The 20,055-nt window shown below is 29.4% G+C and overlaps 1 protein-coding gene and 1 long non-coding RNA gene across 2 annotated transcripts; both read left to right on the forward strand.

The window, feature by feature from the left end:
• The first annotated feature begins 14,062 nt into the window (after positions 1-14,062).
• On the forward strand, positions 14,063-15,854 carry LOC114394967 (amino acid transporter AVT1I-like). The gene is made up of 3 exons (XM_028356646.1): positions 14,063-14,309; positions 14,468-15,075; positions 15,290-15,854. The coding sequence occupies exons 1-3, from the start codon at positions 14,144-14,146 to the stop codon at positions 15,803-15,805; spliced, it is 1,290 nt and encodes a 429-aa protein (XP_028212447.1). The 5' UTR covers positions 14,063-14,143; the 3' UTR covers positions 15,806-15,854.
• Positions 15,855-17,502: 1,648 nt separating this feature from the next.
• Positions 17,503-19,625, forward strand: LOC114394705. Its single transcript, XR_003662821.1, has 3 exons — positions 17,503-17,883; positions 18,193-18,344; positions 19,137-19,625. It is a non-coding gene; the product is annotated as an uncharacterized LOC114394705 (long non-coding RNA).
• The last annotated feature ends 430 nt before the right edge of the window (positions 19,626-20,055 follow it).

Consider the following 20,055-nt stretch of genomic DNA (forward strand, 5'->3'; position numbering starts at 1 on the left):
ATATAATTATTTTTTTTAATCCTTATCAACTTTTTAAGGATAAATACATATTTAATCTAAAATATTTATAATTAATTAGTACTTACGGTTAATGAGACTATGTTAAGTTGTAGGTTGTCTAAAAGGAAGGTATGTTGGCATGATTTGCTAATGCATGCGGATCTAAGAACCCTACCTATGATCACACATGGTGAAGGACATGGACATCTTAGAGAAACGTTGTGGAAGAAGAAGTCATGCAACTTAATTGTTTATTTGCAAAAAATTTAAAAAATGACTTTCAAAAGTGACACATTTATGAGAAGAAGTTGTGATTTTTGTTTTTTTACCAATGGTTCCCTGCCCTCCTTTCTGATCATTATATGCAGTGGTCTGCGTACGAAAGTCATTTATAACTAATCTTATTATTGGATAGTTAGACAACATTTAGAAAGCGGGTATAGAAATTGGTAGAGGAGAAAGAATCGAAAAAGAGAATAAAAAATAAAGGATCTGTCAGATCTTAACTAAGGATTTAACCTCTCATAATTATAAGGAACCTTACACTAAAAAGCATGTATAGAAACTGATAGATGAGAAAGGATGGAAAAATGGAATAGAAAATAGCATAAGAGAAGGAAGAATTCTCTTAAGGAAAAGTTCTTAGGTTTTGGGTGAGAGTGCTATGAGACTCGGTGTGTCTTTTTTCCTTGTCTTGACTCTTTTTTTATAGTTGCTGGAATGAACTTGGGTATGTGTACTTGCACTAAGCCTCGCTTAGCGCATATACCTATATTTGCGCTTAGCACGCATCCTCTTGCTTAGCACCAATACGTGTTTTCGCGCTTAGTGCGCCTCCTCATCGCACTTAGCGATGATGCTTGTATTCGTGTTGAGTGCAAGATATGCGCTTAGCGCGTCTTGGGTTGAACCTTTCTTTTTTAAAATTTTTTGTTATTTTTTTCATCTTTTAGGCTTTTAATCTCTCCTTTTTATTTGCAAGTCATGAATAGAAAAATTATCAATTCTTAACAATTAAGCATGAATAACGGTTAAATAATCATTTTTAAGGATATTTCCATTATATTTTTAGTATAAAAAATAAGTTATATTTAACGGTTATCCGATATATATTTGTTAAGGGTTAGAGCATAAACAATAAACACAAGAAGACAAAATAAGAGAATTATAAGATCGATTTAGTGGTTGAAAAAATGAGTTGAAGGGATAAGATGTTGGATTGAAATCTCCTCCATTACTATTCTAACCAAAATTAATAATTAACATTGATAAAAAAAAAAGACAAAAAAGTTAGCATTAAGTTTAATATGATTTTAATAATAAACAAGTGATATTTGAATAAGAGATGTGTTTCATCTTACTCCACTATGGAAAATTACAAGTTTCATCATACCTAGCTTAATTTGACTTGTGGAAAAAAAATTATTTGACAGGTTTGAAGAATTAAAAGCTTAACAAGCATGTTTCATAAACTTTATAATGCCTTTTAACTAGCTCAAAATAGACCAAATTGAGAGGAATAAACTCCTCTAAAATGATCAAGCTCGAGCAACATGTGTCTTACGTAGAAGTAGGTAAGGATATATATAAGAAGTTTGTTTAAAAAAATCAACTCATAGGAAAACGAGTATTAATTGTTCAACCCAAGTACATCAAGCAAAAGGTAAAACACAATATATATATATATATATATATATATATATATATATATATATATATATATATATATATATATATATATATATATATATATTCAAGGAAAGTGTCTTTGGCATGTTACATTGTTTTTCTCCTTTGATTTTCTCTAAACCCTTGAATCATCGGCTCAAATTTAACTCATCCCAACTTATAATCCCACTAATACTGGGTTAGTTGTTAGATTATTGGGCATTTGTTATTAGTCATTGATTATTATGTGCTATCGACCATCAGTTGGCGACTTTTAGCTGTTAAAAATCAGCTATAAGATATCAGTAGTTGTTATATATCTATTGTTGAATATTAATCGTCAGATATCAGTAGATGGTTAATTATCAATTGTCAACTATTAGTCATCAATTATCAATTGTCGAATTTCAACCATCAACTATAAACTAAAGTGATTGTCTCGATGACTATGGGTAAGCATGACTTGGCCCATCCCCCTAACCTGGCTTAACCGGGAATTAATTTTGGTGTGGTTTGGGATTTGAAATTAGACTCGATGCATTTTTAGGCCAGGTTGGATTTATGAGTTGGGATGCACTTTTAAAAAAGTATAATTTTTTTTAATAATTGTATATTAATCATAAAAGTATTTTACTTAACATCGTATGACATGATATTACATTTATAATGATGTTATTTATTTTAAAATATATGTTAAAAATATATCTTAATTTAACTTTTATACTTCTTTTAATTTACAACTTATCTATAGATAACATTGATATATTGTGTTAAAAGGTCTGGTTGGCATGATTCCGTCCTATATATTTCAACTCCTAATTAGTTGAGATTCGAGTCCAAATAAATAGCTTAATAAAAAAAATAGTCTAAATAAAAATAAATATAAACTCATCCCTTATACTCATTCCCTACTAATTACTATCATGATCAACTAATTCAAATCGACTATTAAGTCAAATGAGCCCTAATAATAATTTGAGTGCTAAATGTTTTGTTGTACGGAAGAAGTTAACATGAACCTACAAGTAACATTATATTATTTTTAGTATCTATTTATAGTTGACTCTTTTTGTAATCTATATTTTAATTTTGTCACGTTTCCCCAAATGTGAATTAATGTGCTTCTTATACATATTCCCAAAGAGATACATACAAGAAACATTTTTTTAACATGATAATTTAGTAATTAGAAAGCTACTTTATTTTAAAGTAAAGGAATGCCATGAGAATTTTAGCGCTAGCCTAGATTTATATACAAGTGATACTATTGGTTGGGTAATTTTAGATGTTATATTATAAGGTTAACTGTATTTTATCTTTTTGTAATTTTACTCACATATCATTAAACTGTATTATATATCTTATTTCACTGTAACGATATTTAAGTATAATATATATCTTTCGAAAAAAAATATATGATAGATAGATAGATAGTAATTTACCCTGTATCATAAACTAATGGATAGCTAAATACACCGGTGATATCATTCTTCAAAAGTCAGGCTTTATGTTGTATGTGTTGTCTGTGTTTCTGGAGTTAAAATACTCAATTTTCTTCATCATTGACGGGTTCTTTTTACGATATTGCTATTCGTTGATAATGAAATATAGAATAATATTTTTCTTATAAAAGAGTTTGGTACTAGTGATTAATGAGTAGAAGCATCATGATAAAATGTTATTATGCTTTAGATTTGTTTTGGTACGCAAGAAAGTGGAGAATAAATTGAGAAAGGGAATAAAATTTTCAAATTTTAAGTCCAATGGTTGAAACAAATAAAGGAAGAAAGGATTTTATAGCAAGTTGGTTGTATGCTATTTTTATCTTTCCTCCAAAAGTAAAAGCAGAATAAAAAAAAATTAAATATCACTTTTTTGGTTTATTATGTTTTAATGTTATTTTATTTTGGTACATTAAGTTTTAAAATTTTCATTTAATTTTTTATATTTTTTAAAATTTTATTTTAGTACATTAAATTTTAAAAATTTTATTTTAATCCTTTATATTTTTTAAATTTCATTTTGGTCATTTCATTTAATTTCCATTAATAAATGTTAGTATGTGGTTAACTTTAAGTTTTAAAATAATTAATTTAAAATAATAACGACTAAAAATTACTATTCTTTTTTAAATGCATTTAACCACTTATTTTTTTTACTTTTGTCATCTTTTTTTTTTATTATAAATTTCATAATCATCACAACATAAATAATACAATTACCGTCTAATCTACAACCATCAACCATCAACCATCATCAACAAACAAATCAAATTCACAATATTGATCCATCAAACAATATCATTATGTCATCTCATAGTTACATTGTGATCCAACATAAATATAGATAATAAATGTTAGGTCCCAACAGTGGTGTGAAGGTTTAGATCTAATGTCGTAGTAGTATTTTTGGGTCTTATTTCAATTTTTAATCTCATTATTTTAAATTAATTATTTAAAAATTAACAAAATACATATAACGTTTGTTAACACAAATTGAAAGAAAAGATCAAAATAAAACTTTAAAAAATACAAAGGATAACATAAAATTTTTAAAATATAAAAGATCAAAATAAAACTTTTAAAAACATAAAAGATTAACATGAAACTTTTAAAATTTAATGTAATAAAGTGAAAAAAAATACTAAAACATAATAAGTCAAAAGTGACATATATATTTAACCTAAAAAAAGGAAGTTATATATATATATATATATATTGCATTTTTTATTGTTAATTTAATGTATTTATGTCATTAGATATGTATATGTTATTTTATTTTCTTTCTTTTTTCATATTACTAAATAAGAAGAAATATTTTTTTTCTTTTTTCTTTTCATTTTCTTCTCCACCAAACAACTTAGAAAATTATTTCGCTTTTTATTTTTTTTCCTTTCTTTCCTTTTTACATTATTCACTTTCGCTTTCTTTTCTTAATGTATTTGTATATAAGAAAATTTTATTCATTTATCTGGTTTGAATTAGTCTTATGGCCGGGTGCGCAACACTAGAAACGTGTGGAAGATCATGAACTATATAATTACTACAACATGTTGCAAAGACATAAATTTTGAAACATTTTAGTCATAGTGTGGAGTGTGGACATTTAGTCACCCGATAGGACTATACTATACATACATTCCGTGATTTTGAATATACTTTATTCAACAAAAATAATAAATAACTACTTTGAAAAAAATCTTAAATGAAGTAAAGTAACTTGATCGTTATCTTTCAATCTTTCTTAATACTATTAGTCGATTATTATTTATTATTGACCAATTCAGCATTAGAAGAAAACAAAAGATGTATAATATATGAATTCAGCTCCTGTGGCATCACTATGCATGCCATAATTCATATGGTGTGACTTCAATAATAAATAAATTTGAACTTAAAATATATGATGGAATCATCATCATAATAAATAAATAATGTTTCAAACAAACTAAACTCAAACTAAACTCTAGGAGTTTAAGGGTCACTCTATCTAACCTTACAAGGTTAGTGACAATAATAATATCTATCTGCTCATCTTTAAAAAATAATACTGTATTATTTCTCTGAGGCCAAATCGTCCGTACAAGATGTACATTTTTTTTTTTTGTATTTCATATGTTCTTTAGATGATTACATCCTAACAACGTGATTAATAAACAACTTATCACAACCAGTCAACGACCTCACATATATCAATACACATTTGCCATATTAAATTTCATAAAATTACAATCCCATGAATCAGTTAGCATATTATTTACAATCAGTCTTATTTTGTAATCACATGTAGCTTTGATATATATCTTATAATCTTATGTAACTCTACCCATTTTTTTTTACAAAAATAAACCGACGAGATAAGTTTTTTTTAATAAAGAAAAATGGACAGGGGGAGGGGCGGCAGTGATTTCTTCTGCATAAATATATTCTATTGCCTATTTACTACATAAGAAAACAATACTCAATTCAAATAATACTGATTAAAATTAGGAGTCAATTTGTACAAATATATAACTCCAACCAATATAACTATAGTCAACTGTATTTCCAATCCGATTCGGTCTGACAAGCTAAAACTTACTATGTAAGAAAACATTACTCAATTTGAAATGATATTTTGATTGATTAAAATTTATTGAATAAATTTATGAAAATATACAAATAATATTGTTATGAAAATATGTTTTCTAGTCCAATTGAGCCTAATGGATCAAAATATGATACGATCCCAGCTTACTTAACCTAATTAATTTTAATATGGATCACTGATTTGTTGATTTTGTTTAGTCCGTTGAGAAGGATCAAATTAACCTATTTTTCTCTTCTATTAATATATATTAGACTATTTTTAACAGTTTTACCAACCAACATATTAGCTTTAAAATAAAGCAGTCCATTCATGTATTAAATTAAAGTTATAAAAAATTCACTCATAATATACATTTCAACAAAATCGATGCTAAATATATTTTGGCTTTCAATTGGAATTAAATGACCAAATTTGTGTCCATTTCTTAGAAGTTAACTCTACGTAATGTCAACTGATGCTAACAAAAATACCCAATGTAGTGTCGACAAATGACACTACCCTTAAATTAGTGTCAATCTGACTGACACAATGTATTTTAATATTTGAAAAATGAAACAAAATGGCATTTAAAAAGTTTTACTTAGTGTTAGCTAAGTTGATGCTAGTAATGTCAACGTGAGGTCGACACAATTTCGACTTTAAAACTAGTGTGTTTTTAATTAATTTTTTTTTATTATTCTGTCACGAATCTTATGAAATTGTCCACTAGTCACTTATAATGTGTTTGAATAACTCATAAGAATCAATTCTACCCACAAAATCGTAGTATATCTCAAAGAAGTTGAAATAATTATTTGTTGTTTAATCTTTTTCATGAAAAAAATAATTATTTATTTATCACCAGGAAACTATTTCATTTCAAGCATACAATCAATATGCTTAAAATAGTCATGGGCTGATTACTTTTAATGTCAAATAATCAAAATAAATTTTACTTCTCTTGACAGATTATATTTTTTTATATATATGGTAGGGAATTAAATCCCTGAAAACATATTGAAGAATCCAAATATCTATAAACTATGAAGGATCATATTGATTTATAACTATTGGACACATACAAGAAAATAAACAGCTAGAGACATGTTCATTACTGGCATAAGCATACCGGTTGCCGTTGGAAATGATAAAAAACATGCAAATTCTATCCTAAGAGCTGACATATTGTGGCAAAACTAAGTAACAAAATAGTTGCCGGAAATCAGCGAAATTGTATTCAATTTCAAAGTTCAAACACTTGATTTGCCAAACTAGATGGTTAAAAGGAAGCATATTGATCACTGTCGCAGTTCAAGAGCATATTGATCACATGGATGATGGAACTTATGTATATTAGTCTGCACTTACAAAAAGCTAACCGATATATCGTCATTTTGACAATTTATTTGAAAGGTTGGGAGAAATTTCTTTTTGTTTATTACCACATGGCCATATCATCATTTTCACTCATTTTCCTTATTTTCTTTTAGGATCGGTGAAATAGAAAAGGATTATGAGTTTCAAAGGAAAAATAGCTTAAATTAATTAAAATAAAATAAATAATATATGCATTAACAATATATATATTTTTTGCATTATCATCAAACTATAGCTTGTCATTTATTGTAAATTTTTGTTGACTTTTATAATAATTATATTAAAAGTCATACTGATCAATATTATATGCTACAATAACGTCGCATAACCGATGTAGAATATAAAAAATAATCAATGTAGAAAATGGTTTGTCTAGTGTCCGTGTAAATACTTTTACCCTAACATGCAAGTTTATTAAGTTCAAGTAATTAGGTCAAGGAAAGTTTATTTTGAAGCAAAAGAGTAGTACTGAGGAAGTTAGAGAAACATCGTGCAATCACTTTGCATATTAGACATGAAATTTTTGTATTTACATCACATAATAATTCATAGTAGAATGTAAAACTAATGAATTCAGCCGTTGATTTTTTTTATAAAGTAGATTAGTTACATTTATAAACTTTCATGCAAATAAAAAACTTAATTGATATTTCATCGCACTACTTTATTTTGACAGACAATATATTATTTAAAATATAAAAAAAATTGTTCATTGTTAAATAACATACCAACAAATATCTAAATTAAATTTTGTGAAATTTAATATAAACTATCAACAGCATATTATATAAGATTAATTCACACACAACCATTTTTGTGAACATTGAATTTCATTCGCTCAACCATTAGATTTAAAGTTTTTAATATCTAGGTTAAATTTATGCAACTTAAAATTAAGTAGACCCTTATCAATCAACATCATTTAAAAACATAATATACTATTTAAAATATATGTAAATTAAGTTATAAAATTTTATATTTATAAACATTTAAGTTATCTAAAATTTAATATGTATGCTCTTTAAATAATATTAAATTTATTTATAACATTAATATAAGATTATATATTATAAATATTTAATTGATTAAGTGTCTTTTGGATAACAAGATTGTTGCCTTCAATAATTTGCAATTGGGCTACATATCAACGAGTTAGTAAGTCCAATTGGTTGGGTCACGCGGGGCTCGAACAGAAGTTTGATATTCAGTTTGGGATATTTTTCCAGCTTTTCCTATTTACATTATCATATTTTCTAAATACACTACGTGTTTCTGTTTTACAAATTTTTAATTATAAAAATATCTTTTATACCAAAATGACCATTTCCTCCTTTTGTCAATTATTTCATTTGATTAGCCAAAACCCGAAAATTCGAAGATATGTTAAGAGTCCCCATTTTTACCAGAGTAATGTGTGGTGCTGGTGAATGAACATGAGCTCCTGTTGCTTTATGCTTTTTGACGTTTTTTGTTTTCTGCAAACTGTCCACGCAGATCGAGTAGCTATCAACTATTTTAATAAATTATGTGTAGTATAATTTATTCACTAATCATAATTTATTATGACAGGTCCGTTCCAAGTGTCAACTTTATTTATTTTTATTTTATTTTATTATCAAATGATATCACAAGAAGATTGAAAATTTGAAATCCAATCCCGGCAGACATTAGTGGAAAATAAAGTAGTAAAGTACCAGGCGCAGCCGGAGACTTTTTTAGTTCTTATTATGTTCCCATGCAGAAATTTGAGTCGTAATATACGACTTGTTAATTATAACGGTAGCATTATATTTCTGGTCCAAAAAAAACCTGTAACATTACATTCAATATAGGGTAAATGTTAAATGTATCATTTCAATTTAGGATAGATAGATGTAGAGAAGAGAGATTAAAAAAAAGAAGTGAAGGAAGTCATATATATATATATATATATATATATATATATATATATATATATATATATATATATATATATATATATATATATATAATCAAACATTTCATTTCAAAATTTGTTATTTATTTCTATCTATTCTTATCAAGTCATATTATATTTATACCTCTCTCCTTTCTATATTTTCCCCCTATTTGGTATCCACCATTGTTTTAAATATCTTCATATTATACACTTCATTAAATATTTATTATTACCTTTTAATTTCTTTTCTTGTATCACATCATATCATATCTCTCTCTATATATAAACTTTCTTCTAGTTTCCTCTCTAGGTATTAAGTAGAATTTTGGTCCAAAATCTTTTAGCTAAATATAGTAAATTTAGCACACAGGAAAAATAATAGTGACAGCCGGAAAAGTGTGACTATATTCTTGCAATCAAGAATCTAAAATGTGTTATTTTCGAGTGGCACACACCTCCTTTCATAGGATCAACATAGCAGCCAGACATGGAAATGAAACTTGTATTTGTGGATATCCGTTCAAATTCGTTTCGATTTTGATAGAGAATATCCGAGTTGACTAGATATGAGTTTGGATTAGGGGATTACTCAAATTTTTTAATCGTGATTGGGAATGGAGATGTCACTATCCGTCTCATACACATTCTTATACCTGCCCCTGTGATGATATTATTACAATTTTATTAATTACTTGTTAATTTTTTTTATATAATTTAATATTCTTTTTTTGTAAACAAAAACGTTGCAAATATAAGTAGTTAAAAATAAATATGTAACAATAAATTTTTTTAAATCAGATTTTCAATATAATTTTTTTAAAAAAAAAACTTTTTTAGAAATCTGAACCGGAGACAGAACGGGAAAGGGATATCCGATAGGTATGAGATAGGGTAACAAATTTTAATCCATCGAATATCAGAAACAAATACAGGTGTATGTTAGGGAGTCGAGATCAAAAATTGAAAAGATAATACCTGTCTCCGCCTCGTATGTTAGGGAGTCAAGATCAAAAACTGAAAAGATAATACCCGTCTCCGCCCCATTGCCATGTCTAATAGCAACTCCTAGCCTGGTTTAAATTAGCTAGACTCCACCTCAAGGCCAAGCAATTTAGCAACTCATATTAATAAACACGAAGCATATATAAAAGTAACAATTATGTAACTAGAGCATAATTTAATCAGAAAATAATTAAGATTTATTATCTTTTTAAGTCTTAAATTTTTTAAAATTATGTTTTTAGTTCTTTAATTTTTTTTTTCAACTTTTAGTTTCTTAACAATTTCTCTATCCTAACTTTTAGCTCCTTAAAAATTAAAAATAAGGATAAAAAAGTTAAAAAACTAAAAACATAAGTTTAAAAACATTTAGGAACAAAAAAAAAATTATCCAACTAATTAACCTTTATCATCCGTGTGTGTGGATATGATGTGATATATATCTGGAGGGGAGACCACCTTGCCAGATAAAAGGCAGCCACATACTATATGGTCCATTAATTTCATAGCAACCACTATTCTTTGGTCCAAGGAATTTTATAATTTTATTATTTTTCGACTCTTCTATTTTGTCTAGTTGGAACATTAAAAATGTGTTTGGATGAGTGTGAGAAATTTTAAATTTTAAAAATTTTAAATACTTTAATTGAAATTATTTTATTTTTGAAAATTTGTTTTTGGATTAAAAAAATTAAAATTGTGAGGGTAAAAGAAAATGAATGTAAAGAGAAGAGAAGATATGATTGGTATACTTCCAAAGACAAGAATATCTATGCGGTATGAGAAGTCGCATGAAAACCGGGACACGACAACATACACTACTACCACACCCGACCACAACATTTAGTCAACGACGCAAGGCATGACTCAAGCCCTCTACGCCGGCGAGCATCTCTGCCGCGTGATGGATAGCGACGGCTGCTCCCCTGACTGGCAGGTGTAAATCGATGCTTCACAAGCTCAGACGATGTTTTTGAAGAAGAGGATCATCAGTATGAGGGAAGAGTCGCGAGTTCGAGAATGAAATTTCGGAAATTTTCAGGTGGAAGAAGAGAGGATGAAGGTTAAACGTTTTAGAAGATTCTTCTATCAAAAAGAAAATTTTAATTTCTCACTTTTTAGAAGGAAATTGAAATGCCACATTTTTAGTTGTTTAAACTTTTGTTTTAAAATTTCAAAAATTTAAATTCTTCATAAAAAAAATTCAACAATAAATTTTAAATTACATAAATTTAAATTGTTTGATAAATTACTTTTTTAAGTTAAAATTTTCTATCCAAATATATTCTAAACGATTTAGTGACTCTTAAATAGTGGTGAAGTATAGGAGTCACGTTGTACTAGATCTGGTAACTTCTGCTTACAGCAAAAAAATTCAACCTTTTGCCATGTATCAACCTCTAGCTATATCCAATTTTTGTTCAAATGTCAGAAGAACTTTCCTACAAATCATCCTTGAACGTGCCTTTGCTACCCGAGTGGAAGCACAATGATGAGGACAAAGCCATAGCCTCTCATCCTTCTACCAAAAATTCGGTGTCCTTCTTTCGCACATGCCTTAAAGGACTCAATGCCATATCAGGTTTCATAATTTTCTACAAGACATGCACTTCCTTTACTTATTCTAAGAGACTTCACATTTGTAAACCCAAAAGAAACAATCTGTTCTTTTAGTTACCTCAACCTCAAGATGGGAAAACTAAATCTAATAAAATGCTAATGTTTAATTTGTGTGTTTACGTCGCTTTGATTTAATTTTCAGGTGTTGGGATATTGTGAGTTCCATATACTCTTTCATCTGGAGGATGGTTAAGCTTGGTTCTTCTGTTTGCTATTGCCGCCGCACCATTTTACACAGGAACATTGATTAAAAGATGTATGGACAAGAATTCGAACATTAGAACCTGCCCTGATATAGGTGAACTTGCATTTGGAAAGACAGGAAGGCTAATAGTATCAGTGTCCATGTACACCGAGCTCTACTTAGTTTCGATAGGGTTCTTGATTCTGGAAGGTGATAACTTACCTTTTTCCGTTTCAAACTCAGATACATAACAAAATTAGGAATGTATTGTATGGCCTACTATTTTATTTCTTCAAGACTATTGCATTGCTTATTGCTTATAAAAGGTAGGGAAGGGTTGCTGTTAGTCTTTTCATTTAAATACCATTATGATTCACATCATTTTAACTATGCAACGGTGCTTGTATAAATAATTGTGTCATTTGTTACTGTATAAAAAAGAGAGTAAAACAACAACACCTGAAATTAAGCCACTCAATATATCTATATAAAAGCATTTGTATTAAAGATACACTTAAAGGACTAGCAAACAGTTTATAACAAATGATAAGACATTCTCTAGGTGTCATATGACAGAAAATTTGAACTCAAATTAACAATCATAATCTTTAACAACTTATATACTTAAAAAGATGATTAAACATACGCAAACTAATACTATGAATGTGTTTGGTAAAATTTTTTAAAAATTTATAAACTTTTTATATTAGTTTATAAGTTATTTTATTATTTATAAAAGATAACGATATTTGGATATCCTCTAACTTTTAAGAAATACTTATATAACGCGAGACATCTTTCAATCTTTTTCTTTTTATCATATCATATTTTTGATAAATTTATTATTTTTCTCTTTTATTTTGTAAATATTGATGGACATTTTAGATGTCCATCAAACATTATCCTTTAAGAAATAAATTTGAGAGCGTGTCATCCTGAAAAACATAAAATGGGCAAAGTATGGTGGTGTGATAAAGAAAAGTCTTAAAATACCATGAGACTCACACGACCATGCATGCTTAATTAGTGCAGTAGTGCCTAATTTGTTACTCAAAACACGAAACAAAGGTAAAAATATGTAGTTTGATGAGTTTTGTAAGAGTTAAATATAATTTACTTATATGATATTAACATATTTTTAAGGTTACCTGACTGTTATGATAGCTTTCTTTTTAATCAATAAATACTAATAATTAATATGTTATGTTATTAACTGGATTCAAAATCATGATCTCGATCTTTATCACTCTAACCTTTATATCTTTCCTCCAATCACCTTATGACTCCCTAACTATCAAGGTAACTTATTTAAAAGTCCATTTTATGGTAATAATTTTTAATAAGGCATCAGTTCGTTCATGTTTCAATAAGTATATTAGCATGAATTTATATATAAGACAACATGTTTATATATAAATTCAAATAGATGTATGATTTTAATAAAATACAAATATGAATGTTTTCTTTGCGGTAAAAAAGGCTTTTAAATTGCCTAAACCTAATCTTTTTAATCAAATCGATTGTTATAACAGACTTGACTTAGTTTATTTCTCACAAAAGACGGGTCAGACCTGATATAAGATAAACCATAGTCCTTCTATTCATGCAGTGAAAATTTTAAAAGATTTTGTAACATCTAGCATTTATTTGCATTTTCAAAACATATTTTTTCTTTTAATAAGATGTTTTAAATAAACACTCCTTCAATCTCGATTATAAGAAGAAAAAAATATACTTCACATTTATTAAAAAAAATTAAACTAATTGAATTGTATAATTTTCAGTTAAAAAATAAATATATGTTTTTAAATTATTATTCATTGGAATTTGATCGATATCAAATATATGAAAAGTTTTAAATTTTATTAAATAAAAATATTTTAGAAATAATTTCATTAAATAAGATATTGATGATTGAAATTTACTTCTATTTGAGATAAGAGAGAATATACTTTTTAGCTTTTGATTTCACAATTCATTTACACATGCCGATATCCGTCCAATAAATGCTAAATATACTGAAGCTTTCTTTTGTGTGAAAGAACAAAGTTTTGTTTGTTAGGTAAATCACAAGGTTATATTAATGTGGCCCATATTGACAGCAAAAGTTGTTGAATAGTGTGTTATCTTCAACGTTTTTGTTACTCCAAGAAAGTGAATTCTGGTAGAAAATTGTTGTATTTAGGGCAGTTCCGCCAGCAACTTCAGTGCACCCCACGTATCAAACCTTTAAGATTGCAAACCTCTGCTTATTGCCAAAGAAAAAAAATCCAACTTTTTCCATCAATCTTTTTACCGTTTTTGTTCAAATGTCAGAAAAACTTTCGTACTTGAATGAGCCTTTGCTACACGAGTGGGAGCATCGTGAGTTCGGGCATGCCACAGATGAGGAGAAAGTCATAGCCTCACATCCTTCTACGGAAAATACTGCATCCTTCTTTGGCACCTGCCTTAATGGACTCAATGCAATATCAGGTTTCATAATCTACAACACATGAACTTCCATTACATATTCAGTTTCAGAGACAAATCTATGTTTAATTCAGTTTATTTTGAGGCGAAAATTAAATTCTATTTTAATTTTTGTTACCTAAACCTACAGATGATGTTTTGCATGTGGGTTTGGTTTACAGGTGTTGGCATACTCTCAGTTCCATATGCTCTTGCATCTGGGGGCTGGTTAAGCTTGGTTCTTCTGTTTGCTATTGCCACTACAGCGTTTTACACAGGCATGTTGATTAAAAGATGCATGGATAAGTATTCGAACATTAGAACCTACCCTGATATAGGTGAACTTGCATTTGGAAAGACAGGAAGGTTAATAGTATCAGTGTCCATGTACACCGAGCTCTACTTAGTTTCAATAGGGTTCTTGATTCTTGAAGGAGATAACTTGAGTAACTTATTCCCCATTGGAGAGGTTCAGATAGCTGGCTTAGCAATTGGTGGGAAGCAATTCTTTGTGATAGTGGTTTCTCTTATCATCTTGCCCACAGTTTGGTTGGATAACTTAAGTCTACTTTCTTATGTATCCGCAAGTGGAGTGTTTGCTTCTGCTTTCATCATCCTCTCTATTTCATGGACTGCAACATTCGATGGAGTTGGTTTTCATCAAAAGGGAACTTCTGTTAATTGGAACGGAATCCCCACAGCTGTTAGCTTATATGCCTTTTGTTATTGTGCACATCCTGTCTTTCCTACCTTGTACAATTCCATGACAAACAAACACCAGTTCTCTAATGTAAGTGTTTTACCAATTTCTCATATTTGGATGTTTAATTTGTTTCAAATATCTGGAATTTAGCTCCTCTAAAATGACTAAGTGCATGCACTAATCGAATAAGGTAGAGCTTATGTTTGATTTGAATTAGTGTGGTTAATTTAATCTTGTTTCAGTAAAGAGTGGATGTATTTCTTAGTTTTTGTCTCTAATGAATTTTATTTTTCTTTTCTAGGTCCTACTTCTATGCTTTCTCTTAACCACTGTGGGTTATGCATCCATGGCTATAATTGGTTATCTAATGTTTGGTGCTGACGTTGAATCACAAATAACATTAAACCTGCCACTGAACAAAGTAAGCTCAAAATTAGCAATATATATTACCTTGGTCAATCCCATATCCAAGTATGCTTTGATGGCAACTCCAATTACCAATGCTTTGAAAGACTTGCTTCCAAGTACATACAAGAATAGAGTGACCAACATCTTAGTGAGCACTGTCATGGTAATTGGTACTACCATTGTTGCCCTTGTTGTTCCTTTCTATGGCTATCTCATGTCCCTGGTTGGAGCGTTTCTAAGTGTCACGGCCTCTATTTTGCTTCCATGCTTCTGCTACTTGAAGATTTCAGGCAGTTACAGGAGATTTGAGTGTGAGACAGTAATCATAGTAATAATAATAATACCAGCTATAGTAATGGGAATATCAGGGAGCTACAACTCTGTCATGGAAATAGTCCACCAATTGTAATTGACAATGCTGTGGTCCATTCTTACGACAAAAAAAAAAAAGTCCTCAAAAAAAGATTTTTTCACCCATGAGATTGAATGTATCTTAAGTGGAAAAAAAAAGGTAAAAACCAATGAGAGAGTTTGTGATAGTAATAGTTGGTGAATATGAAAAAGAAAAGGATCTGAAAAGATTAAAAAAAGGGGTGTAAAATTGGATATATCTACTAAGCAGTAAACACATGCTCAACATGAAGGAAATGCAATTCAGTTAGTTGAACATGTGAATTGGTGTAAACCTAATATTTATTTGGTTGCTTTTTATTTTTATAAATAAAAAAAAAACATGTTAGGAGAAAGACACTTAACCAGACTTTAATTTACTTAGTGGAACTCTCACTTAAGTCAGGTACCACTAGTAAATTTAGTTTATAATATAATGGATTGTGAAACATTCATGATTTTTAATCCAAGACAATAACCCTATAGAGTCCAACTATGTTAGCACCTCAACCAAAGCAAAAAGGAGATCAAGGAACCACATGGGGGCAAAACCAAACCCATGCAAACAATTATCTAAATCTAAAATTGGAAAGACCAATACAATTTCTAATTATGAACTCCTCCCTTAAGAAAGCAGGGAGAGATTTACCCCAAACAAAATTCAGTATGTTAAAGACCGTGAGAGGCATGCACATGTTTCAATTCATGTTTTTCACTAAAGCAAATTAAGCAATTCTTCCACCTATTATTATTTTTTTTTATAATTTCCGCGAAACTAGCTAAAGAGTCAAAATTAAAATTACAAACTATCAATAATGAGTCACATTTTAACCAGAGATTCTTCTGTCATTTCTTATATACAATTTCAATAGCCATCATTGCATCAACTAATTCAGCATGGAGAGCAATTCAATTGACTGATCAATTATGAAATTCAATTAATAAGAATTGTGGTTTACAAGCAAAAATTATATCATAACGCTAGAAAGGAGAAAATCAGCCAGTCATAGGCAAAGGAAGACAAATTACCGACACCAGATACATGAAAAATAAAAGAGTAAATTTTTTTTACAATAAGAATTCTCCTTGTGATGCTATTCACGTTCTTTCCTATCCTCTCAAGCTCTCTCTCGTTAAGACTATTCTAATTTCGAATACTAGAGTAAAAGATACCCTTAACTCCCATTTCTCATTTTCTATTTATAACCAACGTATTCTATTTTTGTTTTTCAAAGTATTCTATTTTTGTTTTTCGATTTCTCTTATTATCTTTGTTCATGTAAATGAAAATAAAACATGTAAGAAGTTTTGATAGTCTGTACAAAGTTTTAGGTGCTAACCTTGTTGTCACCATAGACAAAAAAAAAACACAGAGAAAGACGTAATCATTATTGGGGGATCAACAGAAAAGTGTAATTGTTTTGCTCATGGGAGATAAGAATAAAATCAAGTGATTGTGTGTTGACAGTGACTTTTCACTTTTCAGTATCAATTATTATTTTTAAAAAAACAGCACGAGACCCACGCGTCCATGAATACCAAGTTACTAACTTCAGAGTAAATTATAATTTTGATAATCCTTTAATTTGTAATTCATAAATTTCTTTATTTTTTCTGCAAATATTCAAATTTTAAAAAATCTACAATTGTGATTTATTCTTCAGCTGTGAAAGAACAATGTTTTGATCGTTAGGAAAATAACATCTTCACAAGGTTTTTTATGTGGTCCATATATTGAACTGGCCACAATGATATCTGAACATTTCAACTACTTCACGAAAGTAAATTATGGTATGTAGCTTAATGAATTTAAGTAGAGCAGTTCAGTTACCGACTTCAATCCACCCACAAAGATCAAACCTTTGAGATTTGCAAACTTGTGCTTGTTGCAAACAATCCAACTTTTTTCATCAGTCTCTGTGTCCATTTTCGTTCAAAAGTCTAAAAATTTTCCCCACAATTCATCCTTGAACGTGCCTTTGCTACCCGAGTCAGGGCATGCCAAAGACGAGGAGAAAGTCACAGACTCTTATCCTTCTACCGAAAACACTGCATCCTTCTTTCACACCTGCTTCAATGGACTCAATGCAATATCAGGTTTCTATCACATGTACTCTTTTTTTTTTTTTTCTATCCACAAGTATTAATTGTTAGTTTTATTAGTTTTTTGTCAGATCAAACCAGCCACCTTTTTCATCATTTCCATTTTTTCTTAACTAGCAAACCAATCTTGTATCTTCTCATATTACTTATTTTCTAAGAGAAATCTATGTTTCAATCACTTTATTTTAAAGAAATAATTCATTTTCTTTTTTGTTACCTCAATATGCTACGGTGTTTTCTAAGAAAACAAAATAACAGAAAGTGACAAAATGCTAAAGTTTTGTGTTTGGATTTGGTTCCTAGGTGTTGGAATACTCTCTTGTCCGTACACTCTCGCATCTCGGGGTTGGTTAAGCTTGGCCTTTTTGTTTGCTATTGCTTCTGCAACGTTTTACACAGGGATTTTGATTAAAAGATGCATGGATACGAGTTCGAATATCAGAAGCTACCCTGATGTGAGTTTTTTTTTTTATTGTTAATTTATTAATTTTTTCTTAGTGATACGAATCATTTTCTATTAATTGTTTACCCCACCCCCTTCCCATTTCCTTTTCCCGCCTCCCCTCTCAAACCAACGGGGTGTATATTTACACTTCATTTCCGTCCCTACCGAGTCGGGTTTTCTCTATCCCGTCTCACTTTCGACATTTTATAAAATTTTATCAAAAAATATAATTTTAAATAAAACATAAAATTCAATCTAACACTAACATAAAATTCAATTTGATAATTTTATATTTTAATGTGTTATATATATTAATTATTAGCGGGTGAGTTTGGGGACGAGTTCGGGATGGATATTGAGAATCTCATCCCCGACTCCGAATCCGAATTTGATTATTGGACAAAATCCGATTTCGACCCCGATCAACTCAGATTTTTTCCGTCAAAATCGGAATTGTCCAAGGTGGACCTCACGGGTTCGGCCCCGTTGCCATACCTACTTTTAATACCCACCAAAATAATTGCCTACTACCGCACACAGTGCTTTCAATTTTCTGCTGAATTTGCAGCAAGTACCAAGTAGTGCCCAAAACAGAGCACATACTAACTGCAATCTTTCCTCCTTCACTTGTCATCATCCGCTCCTTCCACTGACCATAAGCTTAGTTTCAACGTTACATAAACACCATATAGTATAAACTTCAACCCAAGATCACATTAGTACATAAGTTTTTAATTTCAACAATCTTTTCCTCATTTCCTTCTTTGTTAACCAGACAACTAATCTTATATCTCTGATACAGGTGAACTTGCATTTGGAAAGACTGGAAGGTTAATGATATCAGGGTTAATGTACACGGAGCTCTACTTGGTTTCAATAGGGTTCTTGATTCTGGAAGGCGATAACTTGAGTAACTTGTTCCCTAATAGGGAGATTCAGATAGCTGGCTTTGTAATTGGTGGGAAGCAACTATTTGTGATATTGGTTGCCCTTATCATCCTGCCCACAGTTTGGTTGGACAACTTTACAATGTCATAAATATAGAAACTGTATTCCACTAAACAGTGAGCAGAAAACGTGAGTCTTCATAGTGCTCGTATGAATAAAACATGTCTCTGCACCAATGATTAGCCAGCCATCCTTCTCAAAATCTTCACAAGCTTTTTATCTACCCCAGAATTCAAGGCGGTGTATTTTGATTATGTTGGGGAAGGTATTATAGTTAGTTTTTAATTAGATGAAAAACTTATTTGATTATTTCATAAATAAACTCTTTTAATAGTTTTTAGCATTTCTTTAACATTGAAGTAATATTTTTAAAATGTTAATTTTTAACTATTAATTTTTTATATTTTTTATTTTATTTTTAATATATTTATTTAATTTTTTAATTATTCTTTTTAAATAAATTATAATTTTTTTTGTCATTTTATAATTTCATTTATTTTAACAATTAATTTCATCTAACAATTAAAATTTACTAAACTAATTTTGTATCTTGCAAGTAATTTTGAACTAATTTTAAGTAACATGCCCTAATTTTACGGAACATACCATTTTTCCCTTCCCCAATCTCCCAATTCCACCAACACCACCACGTTACACCAGCAACCCTCATATGGCCAATTCTGCATACATTCCCTCCACCTCACTGTGTACACCAAACCCATATTCCGCTACCACGATAACCTGACCCTCCTCTTTCATATTCTGCATGTAGC

Source organism: Glycine soja, chromosome 18 (assembly GCF_004193775.1).
Source record: "Glycine soja cultivar W05 chromosome 18, ASM419377v2, whole genome shotgun sequence".
Classification (NCBI taxonomy): Eukaryota; Viridiplantae; Streptophyta; class Magnoliopsida; order Fabales; family Fabaceae; genus Glycine; species Glycine soja.

Coding starts and splice junctions, on each gene's coding strand:
- LOC114394967 (XM_028356646.1), top strand. CDS start 14,144: ATGTCAGAAAAACTTTCGTACTTGAATGAGCCTTTGCTACACGAGTGG. Junction 14,310..14,467: donor TGGACTCAATGCAATATCAG/GTTTCATAATCT, acceptor TTTGGTTTACAG/GTGTTGGCATACTCTCAGTT. Junction 15,076..15,289: donor ACAAACACCAGTTCTCTAAT/GTAAGTGTTTTA, acceptor TTTCTTTTCTAG/GTCCTACTTCTATGCTTTCT.